General features: G+C 38.2%; 2 protein-coding genes across 20 annotated transcripts in view; both read left to right on the forward strand.

Annotated features, from left to right (window-relative positions):
* The first annotated feature begins 1,266 nt into the window (after positions 1 to 1,266).
* Positions 1,267 to 12,349, forward strand: brd3a (bromodomain containing 3a). Of its 14 annotated transcripts, XM_077232839.1 has the most exons (13): positions 1,331 to 1,402; positions 1,657 to 1,700; positions 3,129 to 3,501; positions 3,658 to 3,795; positions 3,879 to 4,014; positions 4,105 to 4,295; positions 4,835 to 5,206; positions 5,330 to 5,458; positions 5,569 to 5,760; positions 6,135 to 6,203; positions 7,293 to 7,510; positions 7,613 to 7,896; positions 10,233 to 12,349. In XM_077232839.1, exons 3-13 carry the CDS (start codon positions 3,301 to 3,303, stop codon positions 10,337 to 10,339), a joined length of 2,037 nt encoding a protein of 678 aa, XP_077088954.1. In that variant the 5' UTR covers positions 1,331 to 1,402; positions 1,657 to 1,700; positions 3,129 to 3,300; the 3' UTR covers positions 10,340 to 12,349. The 14 variants fall into 14 exon arrangements, with proteins under 14 accessions (XP_077088951.1, XP_077088953.1, XP_077088952.1 ...); XM_077232836.1 differs by lacking the exon at positions 1,657 to 1,700 and having other exon boundaries at positions 1,267 to 1,402; positions 5,569 to 5,775; XM_077232838.1 differs by lacking the exon at positions 1,657 to 1,700 and having other exon boundaries at positions 1,267 to 1,402.
* Positions 12,350 to 13,583: 1,234 nt separating this feature from the next.
* The window catches only part of vav2 (vav 2 guanine nucleotide exchange factor), a 273,666-nt gene continuing 271,489 nt past the window's right edge, over positions 13,584 to 15,760 (forward strand). For all 6 annotated transcript variants that reach the window (XM_077232884.1, XM_077232885.1, XM_077232887.1 and 3 more), the window contains exon 1: positions 13,584 to 14,809. In XM_077232884.1, the coding sequence (XP_077088999.1) occupies positions 14,606 to 14,809 (204 nt within the window). In that variant the 5' untranslated portion in view covers positions 13,584 to 14,605. The remainder of the gene's footprint in view (positions 14,810 to 15,760) is intronic.

Raw genomic sequence — 15,760 nt, forward strand, 5'->3', positions numbered from 1 at the left:
ATCTAGACCCTACCGTGCACAATGTAATTATACTAATCTTTTTATTACTTGAAAGCAGATCTTCCAAATACGTTGTTTTATATTTTGCATTTTTGATCGCCATAATTTTTCTTAAATATTATTACAGCTATATGATCACATTATGTGGCATTAAAAAGGCATTAAATTATAACATATATTTGCCATTATATTAAGCAAATACTATATATATATATATATATATATATATATATATATATATATATATATATATATATAGTGCTATGTGCTTTAAATAAATAAATAAAATTTGATTAAAAATTAAAAAATTATACATAAAACAGTACATTGCTTTAGAAAACAATATTACAAAGTAATAATAATGTAACTTAACATAAACAAAATATTTAAAAAAATAATATTTACCCATATTCATCATATTTTTTTTTCTCAGTATATATTGGGTCTTTTTAAAAAGAAAAAATTTAAATAGACTTTTAATAAATCAAATACACTGCTGATCAATAACCCATAATTTGTATTCTAAAATAGTTTTTCCTATATTTTCCTATATTTGACAATTTTATGATCTACAAATACAATTATTTACTAATTCGTTTATGTTTTACAAACAAGTAAGTTATCATGGATTTTAGACGATGTAAAAAATGTTAATTAGCACTACATTAACATTTACTTTATTATGATGAAAACACCCTGAGATGGCTTAAAAAACACAAATAAACCAAATATTGCTGTAATCATATGTTATTGTTAATTAAAGTCTTCACGTTTCATCTGTCAAAACTTTTCAGTGTTTTATTTTCTTTTACAGTCTATCTATGGTTTTATTCAGCTACAGGGATAGCTTTGTCCAAACAAGGGATTTCCTGGAACATCATAAAGTTATTACTTTATGAGTCCATTTTTGGACTTTCTGGATAGAGCGCCCTCTTGCTTCCAGTATGAGTGAGGATTATACATGGGAGTATAGCGCTTCATGCTTACGTTGCCTCGTTTAGGATTATTTTACTGTCTATGTTTAGGATATATCGTATCGTGTCCATTTGAATTTAAATCTAGATGTATTCACATTGGCCCATGAGAACCTCTACGTGAACTAATTTTCCCGAAAAAAAAAAAGGGGGGGGGGCGAATTTACGTTGTATTAAAAGAGCAGGGGACTTAGATTACATAAATAAGGAAATCAACATATAATATCAGTGGGAATAAAATAAAGAAGAATAAAGGAGTCGCACTAGTACTACTAAACAGCAAATGACTTGGCGTTGGACATAGCGCGCCAATGCGCATGCGCACAACGCTCCGTGGTGTACCTCATCTCTGTGCTGCTGCCCAGCCTCCAAACAAGCGACGAGCCACCAGGATCTCCACACGCTTGCCCCTTTCCTAAAGCCCCTGAGTGAGTAATGTTCTACATTTTTAATTAAACAACATATTTTAACATTGTAATTCGCCTTCCATGTCAAATATTTTATATAGTTCGCGTTCAATCAGTGAGTCTCACGAGAAGCATTTAGCAAGTGGCTAGTTGGTTTCAACAAAGCGACAGTACAACAAAGCCTCTCTGAACTATAAGGACCACATTAGCTCGTTCACTCGCTTAGCAGTTATATGCCTCTTTATTTAGCTATCATTTATTTGTATGTATTACAGGTAGGTGTGAATCAATAATAGAGGATCGGGAATGTGTTGAGATGGTGAGCGTGGATGCTAACTCTGTTAGCCAGCTGTAGCTGCGCGCCATCTTTATATGTGTGACTGACTCTGTGCTAAAGCTAATCTGCTGCTGCGTTCTGTGCGCCGGTTCTATTTTCTCTTGTGCAGATACACCAGGAGGCTGTTTATTTTATACATATGCTGATTGATGGCTATATTTGTGTTGGGAGGCTGGAGTTATGGAATATAAAGGCTGTGCTGGAAATAATTCATTTTGATTAAATTTTCTCCTAGTTACGGCATGTGTGTGCAGCAGTTAGATGAATTAATCTAATGTTTGTTTTAGTCGTTTAGGCTTTAGGGTGTTGATATTCTTGTTATTAGTAAACGTGAGTTTTTTTCTTAATGCATATTTTTAAAGGTAACATTTAATTTTATTTTGAAACTTTGAGTGGATCTAGTCCAGGGAGGCGGCATGATTGTTTACGCGGTAATGCTGCGACTACTGCTGTCGTTTCATACAACTAACTTACACGCATGTAAACTCATTAATATTAGCTGATGAAAATACATTTAAAGGTGTAGTTTTCACCATTCTGTCATAATTTTCTCATACCCAAGGAAACTCTCTGGGTTCAGAAAAAGTCTCAGTCACTATTTACTTCCATTTCATCTTCCATATCATAAAAGTGAATGGTGAGACGTCATTCTGCTCCTTTTGTATTCCTGAGAAAAGTCATGCTGGCTTGAAACAGCGGAAGAATTAAATCATGAGAGAATTTTTTTAAATAAATGCTTTCAGGGAAGGACTAGAAAATGGGGTGTTATTTGACATGTCAAGAACATAATCCATCATTATAGCATTTCCAGCTCAGTATGTATGTCCATGTTATTACCTGTCAGCATGCTGAATGTATAATAGCTCAGTTTGTACACATGTATGGGATTCCTTACAAATTGAGTTGTCAGTGCTTAGTTTTTGTGTATGGACACAATTGGAGGCTTGTTATAATAGGGGAAATGATTCTTAAAGTTGACATGAAAATATTACCAACGTATTTCTAGTTATATATGTCATAACTCGATCTTCCGGTGAAGCGACAGACATCTCTGTGGTGATGTGTGCCGGATTTCTCTAATCATTTGGTTCGATTACACAGCACCCTTTCTTAAAATTGACTGCAAGCTCACATTCAGTTCTGCCTCCAATCAAATGATCACTGGTGGATAAAACCAAGTTCCTGCTCTATATTTTATTCCTTTCCCTGAAAATGTTTCACTAAGAAATTAATTTCGGTCACATATCACAATACGGAAGAGATCTGTCGCTACATTAGTTTCATCGTGCCTTAAAGTGTGAACTATTTTAATCTAATTGCTGTATTGTTTGTCTTTTAACATCATAAAGCTTTTAATACATAGGTAAGCAAGCATTTGTTCTGACTTATGTTATGTTTCTTGTTTTTTAGAGGTCAAAGGTTGGATCCTGCAATGGGATGTGGTCTCTCTCAGATGACTGAAGAGCTAAAAGAGAGAGAAACTGAAAAGCATAAAGAGAAATCAAATTGAAAATAAGTCTGCCTGTACAGAATAATTAAGACCGCTTTCCCCCATTAAGCTGTTTTCCCCCACTTTGCCAAAATGTCAACGGTCACTTCAGCAATCCCAGAGCCTCCTGCAGCTGCCAACCCTCCTCCGCCTGAAGTGACTAACCCTACCAAACCTGGCCGCAAGACTAACCAGCTGCAGTACATGCAAAATGTAGTTGTAAAGACACTGTGGAGGCACCAATTTGCATGGCCTTTCTACCAGCCTGTTGATGCTGTTAAGCTTGGTCTTCCGGTGAGTGGTTATAGCTGTTTTAGCATCCATCATTTTGAATAATCATAAATCTAGGCTTTTTTCCCTTGAGCATGAGAGCTTGTCAATTAGTTGATCCTTATTGGTTTTTATATTAATGTGATGTTGAAAGACTTTCTACTTCTTTTTGGTGTCCAGGACTATCACAAGATCATTAAGAGCCCAATGGACATGGGAACCATCAAGAAAAGACTTGAGAGCGTGTACTACTGGAGTGCAAGCGAGTGTATGCAGGACTTCAACACAATGTTCACAAACTGTTATATATATAACAAGGTACGGCTTGGCTCAATCCATTTTAAAAGTTCAGGGATGAGGCTGCTTTTGCAAATCCAATTAATTCTTGTTTGCTTTCTCAGCCAACAGATGACATTGTGTTGATGGCACAAGCATTAGAGAAGATCTTCCTTCAGAAAGTGGCCCTGATGCCTCAGGAAGAGGTTGAGCTTCTTCCACCTGCTCCGAAGGGTAAAGGGCGCAAACCAGCTGGACCTGGTAAAATTGAAATTGTCTGAATGACGTATAACGTTCTGTTAATACGCAATTCAAAAACAAATTGTTATTTTTATAATTATACAAATGCAGGTCAGCAGGATGTTGCCGTCTCCTCTGGCTCGCCCACTTCTGTTTTCCCTGATGCCACCTCACCGAGTTCAGAGACAGCGGTCGCATCTCCAGCTCCAGCGCCCACGATCACCCCTAGCTTACCAGCTGTGCAAAACACAACCGCTGCCGCCATGATCCCTGCCATGGCTCCGTCGCAACCCATGGTTAAAGTAAGTTGCAGGACCTCTTAAAGGGGACTGATTATGCAAAATTCACTTTTATGTTGTTTTTGCTCATATTTATGTGTACGCTGTGTGTGTGTACACAACCACTCTATTGTGGTAAAAATCCACCCACTCCGTTTGGTATTGCCTTAGAAAACCATATATCAGAAGTTTATAAAGAACTGCAATGTCACGTGAGCGTGGCCATGATAGAGATAATTAAAACCAAACAGATGTTTTGTTAGTTTTTGTCAGAGTATCCTAGGCATGAGCTGTAAAGGCTCCACCCTCTTTTGGGGAGTGTTTTTGCTTCCACTCAAAAATGTTAATAATTTATATAATATACAGCACAGAATATAATAAATGATCTGTGGGGTATTTGGAGCTGAAACTTCAGACACATTCTGGCGGACACCTGATACGTATTGTACATCTTTTAATAAGGGCATACTAGGTCCCCATTAAAATATCACAAGATAAATGCAGTGGCAGTGCCTAACCGGCGGTTTTGTGTTTCTCCGTGTGTGGTTTGTTCTGTTTCCTAGAAGAAGGGGGTAAAGAGGAAAGCAGACACAACCACCCCTACTACCTCTGCCATCACCGCGAGCAGGAGTCAGTCGCCCACCCCTCCTTTAGAAGGCAAAGAGGGAAAGGTGGCATCCAGGCGAGAGAGCACTGGTCGCCCCATCAAACCACCTAAAAAGGATTTTGAAGATGGTGAACTAGGCTTGCACGGAGGCAAAAAGGGCAGGCTTTCAGAGCAACTCAAGTACTGCGAGGTCATCCTTAAAGAAATGCTCTCCAAAAAACACGCTGCATATGCCTGGCCCTTTTATAAGCCTGTCGACGCGGAGGCTCTTGAGCTACATGACTACCATGACATAATCAAACACCCCATGGACTTAAGCACAGTGAAAGTATGTTGAGTTTGCATAAAAAGCTGTTATAATGCCTTGATTTTTATTGTTACAAGGGATCAATTATTGCTGTTTAGTGCTAGTTTTTTAATTAATTTAGAATTGTTTTCCCACTGCTTGCAGAAAAAAATGGACAGTCGAGAGTACCAGGATGCACAGAGTTTTGCTGCAGATGTCAGATTAATGTTCTCAAATTGTTACAAGTACAACCCACCGGATCATGAGGTGGTCGCTATGGCCAGAAAGCTGCAGGTGAGGTCTCTCCCCCCACCCATTTGGCAATCTCTCCTTTTACACACCTTTAATTTCATTATTTCAAAATAATTATTGAATAGTTAAGTGACATTTTTCTTTTCTCTCAGGATGTCTTTGAAATGCGTTTCGCAAAGATGCCTGATGAGCCAGTAGAAGTGGCTGGGGCAGGCGGTGTAGGCGGGGCCGGTGTGGTCAGTAAGAGTACTGTCAGCAGTGAGAGCAGTGGCAACTCCTCTACCTCTGACAGCTCCGACTCCGAGGAGGAGAGGGCCACCCGGCTCGCCGAGCTGCAGGAACAGGTGGGTGCGGAACAGGTGGGTTTCAAAACAAGGACCAAGTACCCTTAATCTCTCCAGGCTCAGAGATGTTCTCTCAGGCCTCTTGATATGTCAACCCTTCTGATTATCCTTTTCACACTACACCCACATGACTGTTTCAATCAATGCTTTTGCTCTGTTGGACCTAGAGGGGCTTCCACTAAAAATAACTCTCTCTGCTTTCAGTTTGGATTGTATACCGATACGTAGAGCTGCGTTTTAGCCCTCTACCGCAACCTAGCACATATTGCTTTGCATAAAATGCCTAAATGTAGATTTAGTATTTTTTGTGTGGCTTTGTTTCTCTTACTGTAGCACTATATCATATTTTCTTCCCTTATCATTTTTTTTACCAGTGTATCTCTTTGGAGCACCCCATTGGTAGCAGACAGGGGATAAAAAACGGGTGCACCAAGAATAATCAGGTGATTTTATTTTTTTTATTTCCCTGTCCCTGCCTATGAACATTGTGTATTAGCTTTACAGTTGCTTTCATTATTTGTATTAGATGGTCAAGCGCATGATATGGATAGTGAGATCAGCGGTAGAGGGTTAAAAGCAGCAGAAAAATATTGGCTTTGTTGGGTGGTGTTGGGAACCCAGCTGTGTGGGCGTTTAGGATGGAAGTGCTGAAAGTTGTGGGATTGAATAGATAAGTGTGTGTTGAATGTGTATGTGAAATGTCTTTGTTCATGTTGGCTTGCTTTGCATTTAGACAAACTATTGCTAGTTCCAGAAAACAATTAGAGGTTCTAACTGCCCTTTATCCACATTTATGCCTTTGAAGCATTTTAATGTGATCTGTATTTAAGGAATGTTTTTATAGGGTGAGCCAATGGTCTCATTCTGTGCTTCAACATTTAACATGGCTGTGTGGTTAATAGGTGTGTAAAAATCCTGTATTGTCACAATTCACTGTTTTGGGTTGTTCTGTAAATACCAGATATGTTGCCTTGCATTGATTAGGAAATGTAATACAGATAACGATTATTCACATTGCAACATTTTATTGTTGGTATTAGTTTTTCAATTAGCCATAAGCTGTCATAAAATACGCCACACTGTAAAATTACAGACATTTCGTGAAATGTTGTCAGTGTATATATAGTGTATCTGGCTATTGTGAGGCACTAGTAAGCAGCAAAAGCATTGCTAGGTACAAGCATGCCATTATATTTTAGATTATGAACTTTTTATGGAACTGTTTCACGTCTAGTAGTAAAGGGCAGAATTGCTTCTGAAACCTTAGGTACTATTTCCTTTCATTTTGTTTTTCTGAAATACACCCTGTACTTGGAATCACAGATAACACCAGACATGAATGATTTTTGTTTGTCCAGTGTTGTTAAAAATAATTTGGGTAGGGAGTTTATTTATTTGATTAATGACAGTTGTTTTGCATTTGTATTGTTCCATAATTCATGAACAAATGTAAATGTCTTGTACAATAACTTAAGTGATGCTTTTCCTGACTTCGAGCAAATTACTAACACCCCCTTCTTGGCTCTCCCCAGCTGAAAGCTGTCCATGAACAGCTAGCCGCTCTTTCTCAGGCCCCTGTAAGTAAACCAAAGAAAAAGAAAGAGAAGAAAGAAAAGGATAAGAAAAAGAAAGAGATCAAGCTCAACAAATCCAAGCCAGAGGAGAAAGGCAAGCCAGTACAGCCACCGAAACCAGCCCAGCAGAAAAAGGGCCCTGCCAGAAAGGCTAACAGCACTGTTCCAGGCAACAGGTTTGCTTCTTTTTGAGCTGTTCTGGTTTTTTATTGAGGCTTGAGTTTGAAACCATCAATTAAGGTATAAGTGTTCCTGCTCTATGATTGGAACCTTTACAGGCAACCAAAGAAGGGTGGCAGAGGGCCAGGCTATGAGTCTGACGAGGAGATGTCACTCCCCATGACGTACGACGAGAAACGGCAACTGAGCCTCGACATCAACCGGCTTCCTGGAGAGAAGTTGGGTAGGGTGGTCCACATCATTCAATCCAGAGAGCCCTCGCTGCGGGATTCCAACCCTGACGAAATCGAAATCGATTTTGAGACGCTCAAACCTTCCACTTTACGTGAGCTAGAGCGATATGTCAAGTCCTGTTTACAGAAGAAACAGAGGAAACCTCCACGTAAGTGCACACTCTTGGCAAACACGCATAGCTAAATGCCAGTTGGCACTGCTGTCGCTTGTTGTGATTTATGCTAAATGGGCACTATAAATGTAAGGATTTGGTCTCTGTGGCCACTAAATATTGTGCGTTGGTCATGTCACACAATGTGAGAGTGTCAGGTAATCTTTTACTCCCTTTCCTTTGGGTCACGAGCTAAGGAATTTTGCCTTTTCAATAAAATAACTACCAAAGACAAAAGATGAATTTTTTTCATCTGACCAATCTGAAGGATTTGAGAAATCGTTAACTTGTAGAGCCTCTTCTGCATTCTCAACACAAGGAAGTGTGATCAAGGTTTGGTTGTGATCAAAAGATAAACAAGAGCAAGTCAACACAGCTAGTAAATTAATACCACGAATGATAAAGGAATAAAATGCATAAAATACAAGTGATTAAGTTGGGGGTGGCTATGCCAGTTACATTATCTTATGCAAAGAGAAATTGTTGTTCCTCTAAACCGGGGTGCCCAATCCTGCTCCTGGCGATCAACTGTCCTGCACAGTTCCTCTCCAACCCTAATCAAACACACCAAAAGCAACCAATTAAGATCTTTAGGATCACTTGAAAAATAAAGGCAGGTGTGTTTGATGAGGGTTGGAGATGAACTGTGCAGGACAGTCGAGCAGGATTGGGCACCCCTGCCCTAAACTAATAAGGTGAAGATCGTTATTATACATCAAACAAATGAATGACCGATTATTTGTTATTAACTAGCATCAGTTCTATTACCTCTAATGTAAATTAGAAACATACTGATAATATACAACACTACCAAGGTTTCTGGACAAAGGTTTGGTTAAGTGATATTTACATTCCACGTGGTTGAGTGAGCAGTCCGATGGCGGTGACGTCTTCCGCCAGTTGTGCTGGGTGACAGTTCAGTGGGAAAAGGAGCCGGAATCCGTTTTAACAACCTTAAACATGAAGCTCTGTGGGATGCTGATCTCCTGGAGCACCAAAAGGGGTCCTAAAATCTGGAACTCGCAGATGAGGCCCTGATGTAGGTGCAGAAGGTCCTTAAAAACCTGGAACATGCAGACGAAGGGACTTTGAAGTGAGAGTTTGCTCTCCTGAACATAATGTAGTTGCGAATGTGTCTGTATGTCTTTGCCTCTCTGGACCAGACACTCAGAACTTGGTCTATCCGCTTTTGTCTCTCTGACATGGAGACTCGGGATGTATTATAGTTTTTTCTGTCTCGCTGGACGAAGACTCTGATTTCCTCATAGACTGGGGGCTCAACGTGGTTGTAACTGTTGCTGCCTCAGAGCATGCAATCTGTTTCTGTTACACCTTTTGCAGGCTGGAGACTCAGGATGTTGTATCTTTTACAGTCTCTAGATAGGTGTCTAAGAACTTTGTTTATCAGAATTTTTGGCTTTTCTGTTATGGGCCAGAGGCTGAGTAAAAGGAGTGTATGTTGAAAGTACATTTATCCCTTTCTGAGGAGGAGATTGCAAGTTGGAGCTTCTCCATTCCATTTCTCACTTTCCAAACCACCACCAGAATACCTTTTGGCAATGTTGAAAACAAATAGTCCATTTTCACAAATATTTTGTTGTATGAATACCTGAACATGCAATATATCAAAAAGAACTACAGACCCTCTGCTTTTAAACAAAAAAATGTGTTTTAAACTTAGCTAGTGTTTTGATCAGGAGATCAACGAAAATTCCTGCCCTTCCTGCGCTTGAGGTGTCTGTCAATTATCCTAGCATCCTTATCTGATGGTATTGGACATTTGTTTGTGCCAGTCTACCAAGATCCAGTTGAAATGTAGCAAACCTTTCTCCACTGTTGCAATTAGAGAGGGGCCCTGCCATAAAACTGGGCCCTGGACTGTGCCGTTCACAACATTCTATATGAGTCGTTATCAAAATATAGTGTTTTATTGACTATAAAACTGATGGTGTTTTTTTTTTTTATCATCATTGCTAATCATGGTCACACTTTACAATAAGGCTCATTAGTTAATGTATTTACTAACAATGAGCAAAACATTTGTTATAGTATTCATCTTTGTTAATGTAGTTCACAGTTGTTTAACTCATTTTAACACATACAACCTTTGATTTTAATAATGTATTTGTAAATGTTGAAATTAATATTAACTAAGATTAATAAATGCTGGTGAAGTATTGTTTATTCTTAGTTCATGTTAACAAATTAACCTTATTGTAAAGTGTTCCCTAATCATTAAGGACAACTTGACATTTGTTCTTTTTTTTGGGGGGGTCTGCAAATATGAACTTTGTTAGTTTCAGTAACCTTTGTGTTTGTCTCTTTGGTCTCAGAGAAAGGAGGCTCAGGCCCCTCTCGGCTCAGCGGCAGCAGCAGTTCCTCAGACTCGGGCAGCAGCAGCTCCAGTGGCTCCACTTCAGACAGCAGTGACTCTGACTGAACACTTTTTATTTCCTTTTTTATTTTTAAAAAAACATTGTATGCAGTCAAGGTTATTTCTCCTCTGAGACTTTTTATAAGAAAAGAGACAATAAAAATGCATCATGTCAGAACATTTTTTCTTTTGAAAATGTCATGAAGAAAATTACAGATAAAAAAGCAAACTAATAAATTGCTTTTTATTTCCACTGACTCTGAAAGGGATGTCCAAATCTTCAAATGTCAATCTTCAACGAGAGGAAGTCTTGAAGCATACTTTACAGTTCCAGTTTTCTTCTTTGGCGTCCTGGTAATGCTGTATGTTGCCATTGCAAACTTAAGCCATCCCATCTCACCAGAGAGGGTGGAAAACAGAAAGCTAACATTCTTCTCTCCTGAGTTCACTTCTGCACCAGTCTGTTGTATTTATTGGTGTTTTTTCCCCTTTTTTTTCTTTCTCTCTGTGGCCTCATATTTTCCCCACTGGGCGCTGTGCCATTATTGATTTTATTTTTTTATTATTTGTTTCTTGTATTGTTGTCCTCTCATAAACTAAAAAGTGTCTGAAAATTATGCCTTTCCCACTAGTCACAAATCTTTAAAATGGTATGGGGAACAAATTGCTTAAATTAGCATAACAAGCTCTTTAAAGTTAATTTGGCCATTATTATAGCTGTAGAACAATTATACAACAATATCATACTCTCCAGCTAATGTATGTATGGTAGAGGAAAATATTTTCGTGGGAATCAAGTAGATTTGATGGTTTTCTTCAGATGCTTTGCAATGACGTGAACATGTAAATCATTCACCTGGATCACATGCGGACTTCCTGTTTTATTAAACGTCTTGGTCAGCAATAAATATACAGAGTTCCAAATAGTTTCACCTCTGACTGACATTTGTACATCAGATGAATGAACTTTGAATGAGACTGGGTGTGTTGGTTATGTGGATACTGACACCTGGAAGCAGTAAATATTATCTGTATCTTGATCTTTACTGCCATATTGTTATAAATCAAATGACGATGCATTTCTTACTGTTTTGACAATGATAGTTAAATCACAGAGTCTTCCTCTTCTCATGCTCTTGCAAAATTGATTCATGAATGTAAGTCTACAGTAGATCTTATAAATAGTACACAGTTCCAATCATTTGGGTTTTGAATGAGTTGTTTTCCCTTCCCTTAAGTTTTCTAGCCATTCCTCATGTGGATTGCTTTTCTATCCAACAATGCGTTTGATAATTTTCGGATGTGTTTGTAAGATATTGTAATGTCCTCTCTGACTTTTTTTTTTAAACAGTTGAAAGTATTGTAAAGGGATCTGGTGTTTGTTTCATTTTCTGCTACATTTGGTTTATGAGCAGCTGTTAAGAAGTCTTTTTAACTTTGCAAAATCACTTAATTTTGTAATTACTTTGACAAAGCCAAAATTGATGAGGGACATGTATCTTTCAGACTAATTAAAACACTAATAGATGTACTCAAATCAATTATTTTTAAATTGTAATCAGGGTATTCATGGTTTCGTTGTTGTCTGTTGTTTGGGTGCGCACGACTGCAACACTTCCCTAAATCACTTCTGAGTGTCTAATACAAAGTCCTATCCAGTTTTTTTAAAAATGTTTTCTTTTAGATACAGACTGAAAAGAAAAAAATATATGACTATTATAGATAGAAAAAAATATATATATATTCACAAACTAATTTCATTTTAGGCCCTGTTTTGAAAAGAAAATTCTTTTTATATTTAAAACGAAAAGTTTGCTTTTTATCTTTGACATGCATGCTGATTTATTGTATTTTTCTTATACATATTTTTTGAGCTGTTTATAGTTATACTTATGTAAATGTCAGTCAACAAATTCAAGAATACAGTGTGAGTAGATTTAGGCTTGTTTATTGCGATACGGGCCAGAGGTTTGAGATGTTGGGTCGGAGGCAGTAGTAGAAGCTAACATTTGATGTAATTGGAATGTCTTGTACACCCGTTTTTTTTCCCATAAAATAAATGACAAAATGCCTTTATTTTGTGTTTACTTTCAATTTTTGCTCTTTATTTGTGGACATGCCTTTTTGCAGTTTTGTCTGTGCGTAAAAAACTTTATAAGCTATGATATGAATACTTTTAAGTTTTCATAATTTGATTAGTTCTAAGAATTGGTAAAACTAGTCATCTTTTTCACCGTTTGAGGACAGGACCACTGAAGTACCGCCTCTGACCACTAGATGGGAATGGTGTTCCATTTCTCCTGGAGTTGCTTATGTCTGGTATGGTCACAAGAGGATTATTGTAATTTTTACATATTATGCTAACAGAAGTTTTATAATGATAGAAAAAAGTAATAGGGAAAAACAGGAGTGATACTGGCCCAATCATTTATTCAGTTACACACGCGTACTATGCATGTATCTGGCTTTTAGTCACTTTCTGAGGGCGAGGAACATGTGACCTTGTTGCTGCAGTGTTTAGAACGAACATGGTGTCCACTAACACAATACTGCAGAGACCAAGATGGATCAATGCTTTGAGTATTGTGACAGCTACTCACATCTGACTCAAAAAGCCATCTTTCATCCTGAATGTGCTTTAATTTTCGATTTTTCCTATTGGACCCAGGGTAAAATAGTCACAATACAGAAAGTTTCCATCTAGACAAGAAGAACATACATGTATCATCTATGTAAATACTTTCACTGAGGTGAATCGATGGGTCCTATATAAACGGAGTGAGACTTTACTATGTATTTTAAGGAATAGTGGAAATGTATTTGGTAGCCTACATCATGTATATAAATTACTTAGCAGTTGGCACACATATTAAGCTGATCAAGACTACATTTCATGATTGAAGTCTCCCAGGGAATCCTAAATACTTAACAAACCTGTCCATTGACAAAGTAACCTGGATTGCATAGTAATTACAAAATATAAATGAATCAATATAACAATAAGATAATTTAATTTATAATTTAATTATAATTTTAAATATTTTTAGCTTAAAGATAATCTACAAAAAAGTGTATAGTATAATTTAAACTCAAATCAACATTTCAAGTGAATAATAGTCAGCCAGTAATTTAAAAAGAAGTTGATATAAGATGCTGCTCGACCTGTCGAGGTGCATTTTGTGATAATGGCAAGCTAAATATATTTTTTCTTTACATGCTCGTATTTATTGTGATGTCTCCAGAATTTCTTAGAAAATAAAAAAGGGTAATTTAGTGGGAGTGAGACCGACCCTCTCCTCCTCCTCACACGTGGACGAGCGCGACCGGAACCCAGATGCGATCTCACCACCGCGCGCCCTTTCTCCTGCTGCTGCGCGCGCTCACGCGCTCACACTTCACGCGAGCGGAGAAATCAAAACACTCCAACCATCTACATTGAGATGAACTGAGAAACCATCGAAAAACCATCGCGACTCAACGGACGAATGTCCAGCAGCAAGCCCTCGCGGCGTTCCTCTATCCGTGGAAGCAAAAGGAGTGGGACGGACAACAGTTTTGCGTCAAATCCGCCAGAGTTTGTGCGTTTCACGGAGCGTTGTGATATTTTACTCAAGAAGTTTTAAAAACAAGTTTGGACCGAATTCTGTCTGGAGTTGGACGTTATTTATATCACACCCCGCCTGGTGCGCGAGAGCTTTTGATGAGCTATCCACTGAAGATTGAAAACCATGGATTTATTCCTTAATTTAACGGTAGAACTTTGATAAACCTTCCGAAATTACGTTTAGCAGCTGCTTTGCAGTCTTTCCCAGTATTTCTTGTTAAGGAACATATCTATTGTTGTCCTGGGAGACACATTTTTTGCTGTGACAGGACGCGTTTGCAGAGCCAAATATGTCAGTCCATGATGAAGAAGAGGAAACTCGACTGATTCTCTGAGGGGAAACACATCTTAATCGTATAGACTATTAGCTCTTTACTTACTGTACGTCATTTATTTGAGTTTAACTTACCTAAAATTTAGCTCAATAAGTGAATAATTCGTAATACAAAGTCTAATATAGCTATATAGTCTAACATGCCGAGCTGTTAGTAACACTCAATCTCAAACCAGCTGGATTTAATTCGTTAAAAAAGTTATTAAGCGTGTATCCTGGGAAGAACCATTCCCACATAATTGACCTTAGGCAGTTTAGTGCCCTTTGGACTGCAGAGAGGAACTGGGATAAATTCACGTCAGCTTTATCTTGGCACTTTTTTTTATTTGCGTGCGCTAGGTTGCCAGATTTCTAGTTTTTGTTTTTGCCTCTATTCTGTCTAATTTCTGTCAATATGGAGGAGTGGAGGCAGTGCGGTCGCTGGTTGATAGACTGTAAGGTTTTGCCCCCGAACCACCGGGTTGTTTGGCCCTCAGCGGTCGTGTTCGACCTGGCCCAGGCGCTCAGAGATGGGGTGCTCCTGTGCCAGATGCTGCACAATCTGTCTCCTGGATCTGTGGACCTAAAGCAGATCAACTTCAGGCCTCAGATGTCACAGGTAAGTTCATGTTTATGTCTGTGTTTTTAATGGCTGTATATTTAATGCTTGTCACCTTTGCAGAGAGGACTGATTATTGTATTGACAGCAGGATAATGGAGAATGTATTGTTCTCATTGGTTGCTACTTTAATTCTTACCAACTGGGGTCGTTGTCGAGCATTTTGGCGTATCTGAGCAATCACTAAGAGAACTGTAAAATATTAATCGAAAATGGGTTTATTAAGCTAAACCTTTTGTTATGTTTTATAGTGTCATTATCATAGTTTAAGATATTATGTATAACTGCACACATGTAAAGTCTCAAGTATCTTTTTAGGGTCTCACAAACAGCAAAGAGTTGGATGCACTGCACTGCACACAGGTGTCTTTTAAACTTTCGTTAGATAATGCCATGTAGGTATTTATAGTTGAACATCCTATTGAAGTGCTTTGCATACTGTGTATGTATAAGCCTGATCGTTTGAACGTAAGTATCTAAGGCTGTGCAGAGTTTAAAGGTTACTGTTAAGGGAGGGCCAAGACTCTTATCGCTGTAAACAAAAACCAGGAAACGCAGCAAGTTCTTCTTGGGTTTTAGGAATGTGGCTTTCAGCCAGTGAAGAACTGTGTGGCAACAGGAGTTCCTACCAGTAAATGTGATTGTGCAGAGAAGCATGATGTAGCCTAAGTGTTGACTGTTTTGAGAGGTTTTGAACATGCGTCCCACTGTGTCTCCCACCCTTTTAGCAGCATGTCTCGACAGTATTGCTGAATTGGGGTTATGCCCAGAAAATAAAACTTATATGTCATATAGTTTACATGTGGTGTGATTAAGATTTGCATAGGTGCCTACTGTTGTAAAATTCAGTAAAGTAAAAAAAAAATGCTAAAAAACAATTACTAAATTATGCTCATTTTATATTTTTTGCTTCTAAATCTGGGGTTCTGGACTGAATTTAGCACCATGGTC

The sequence above is a fragment of the Siphateles boraxobius genome, unplaced genomic scaffold (genome assembly GCF_051911475.1).
Source record: "Siphateles boraxobius isolate OS27281-9 unplaced genomic scaffold, OSU_SipBor_1 18, whole genome shotgun sequence".
In the NCBI taxonomy this organism is placed as follows: Eukaryota; Metazoa; Chordata; class Actinopteri; order Cypriniformes; family Leuciscidae; genus Siphateles; species Siphateles boraxobius.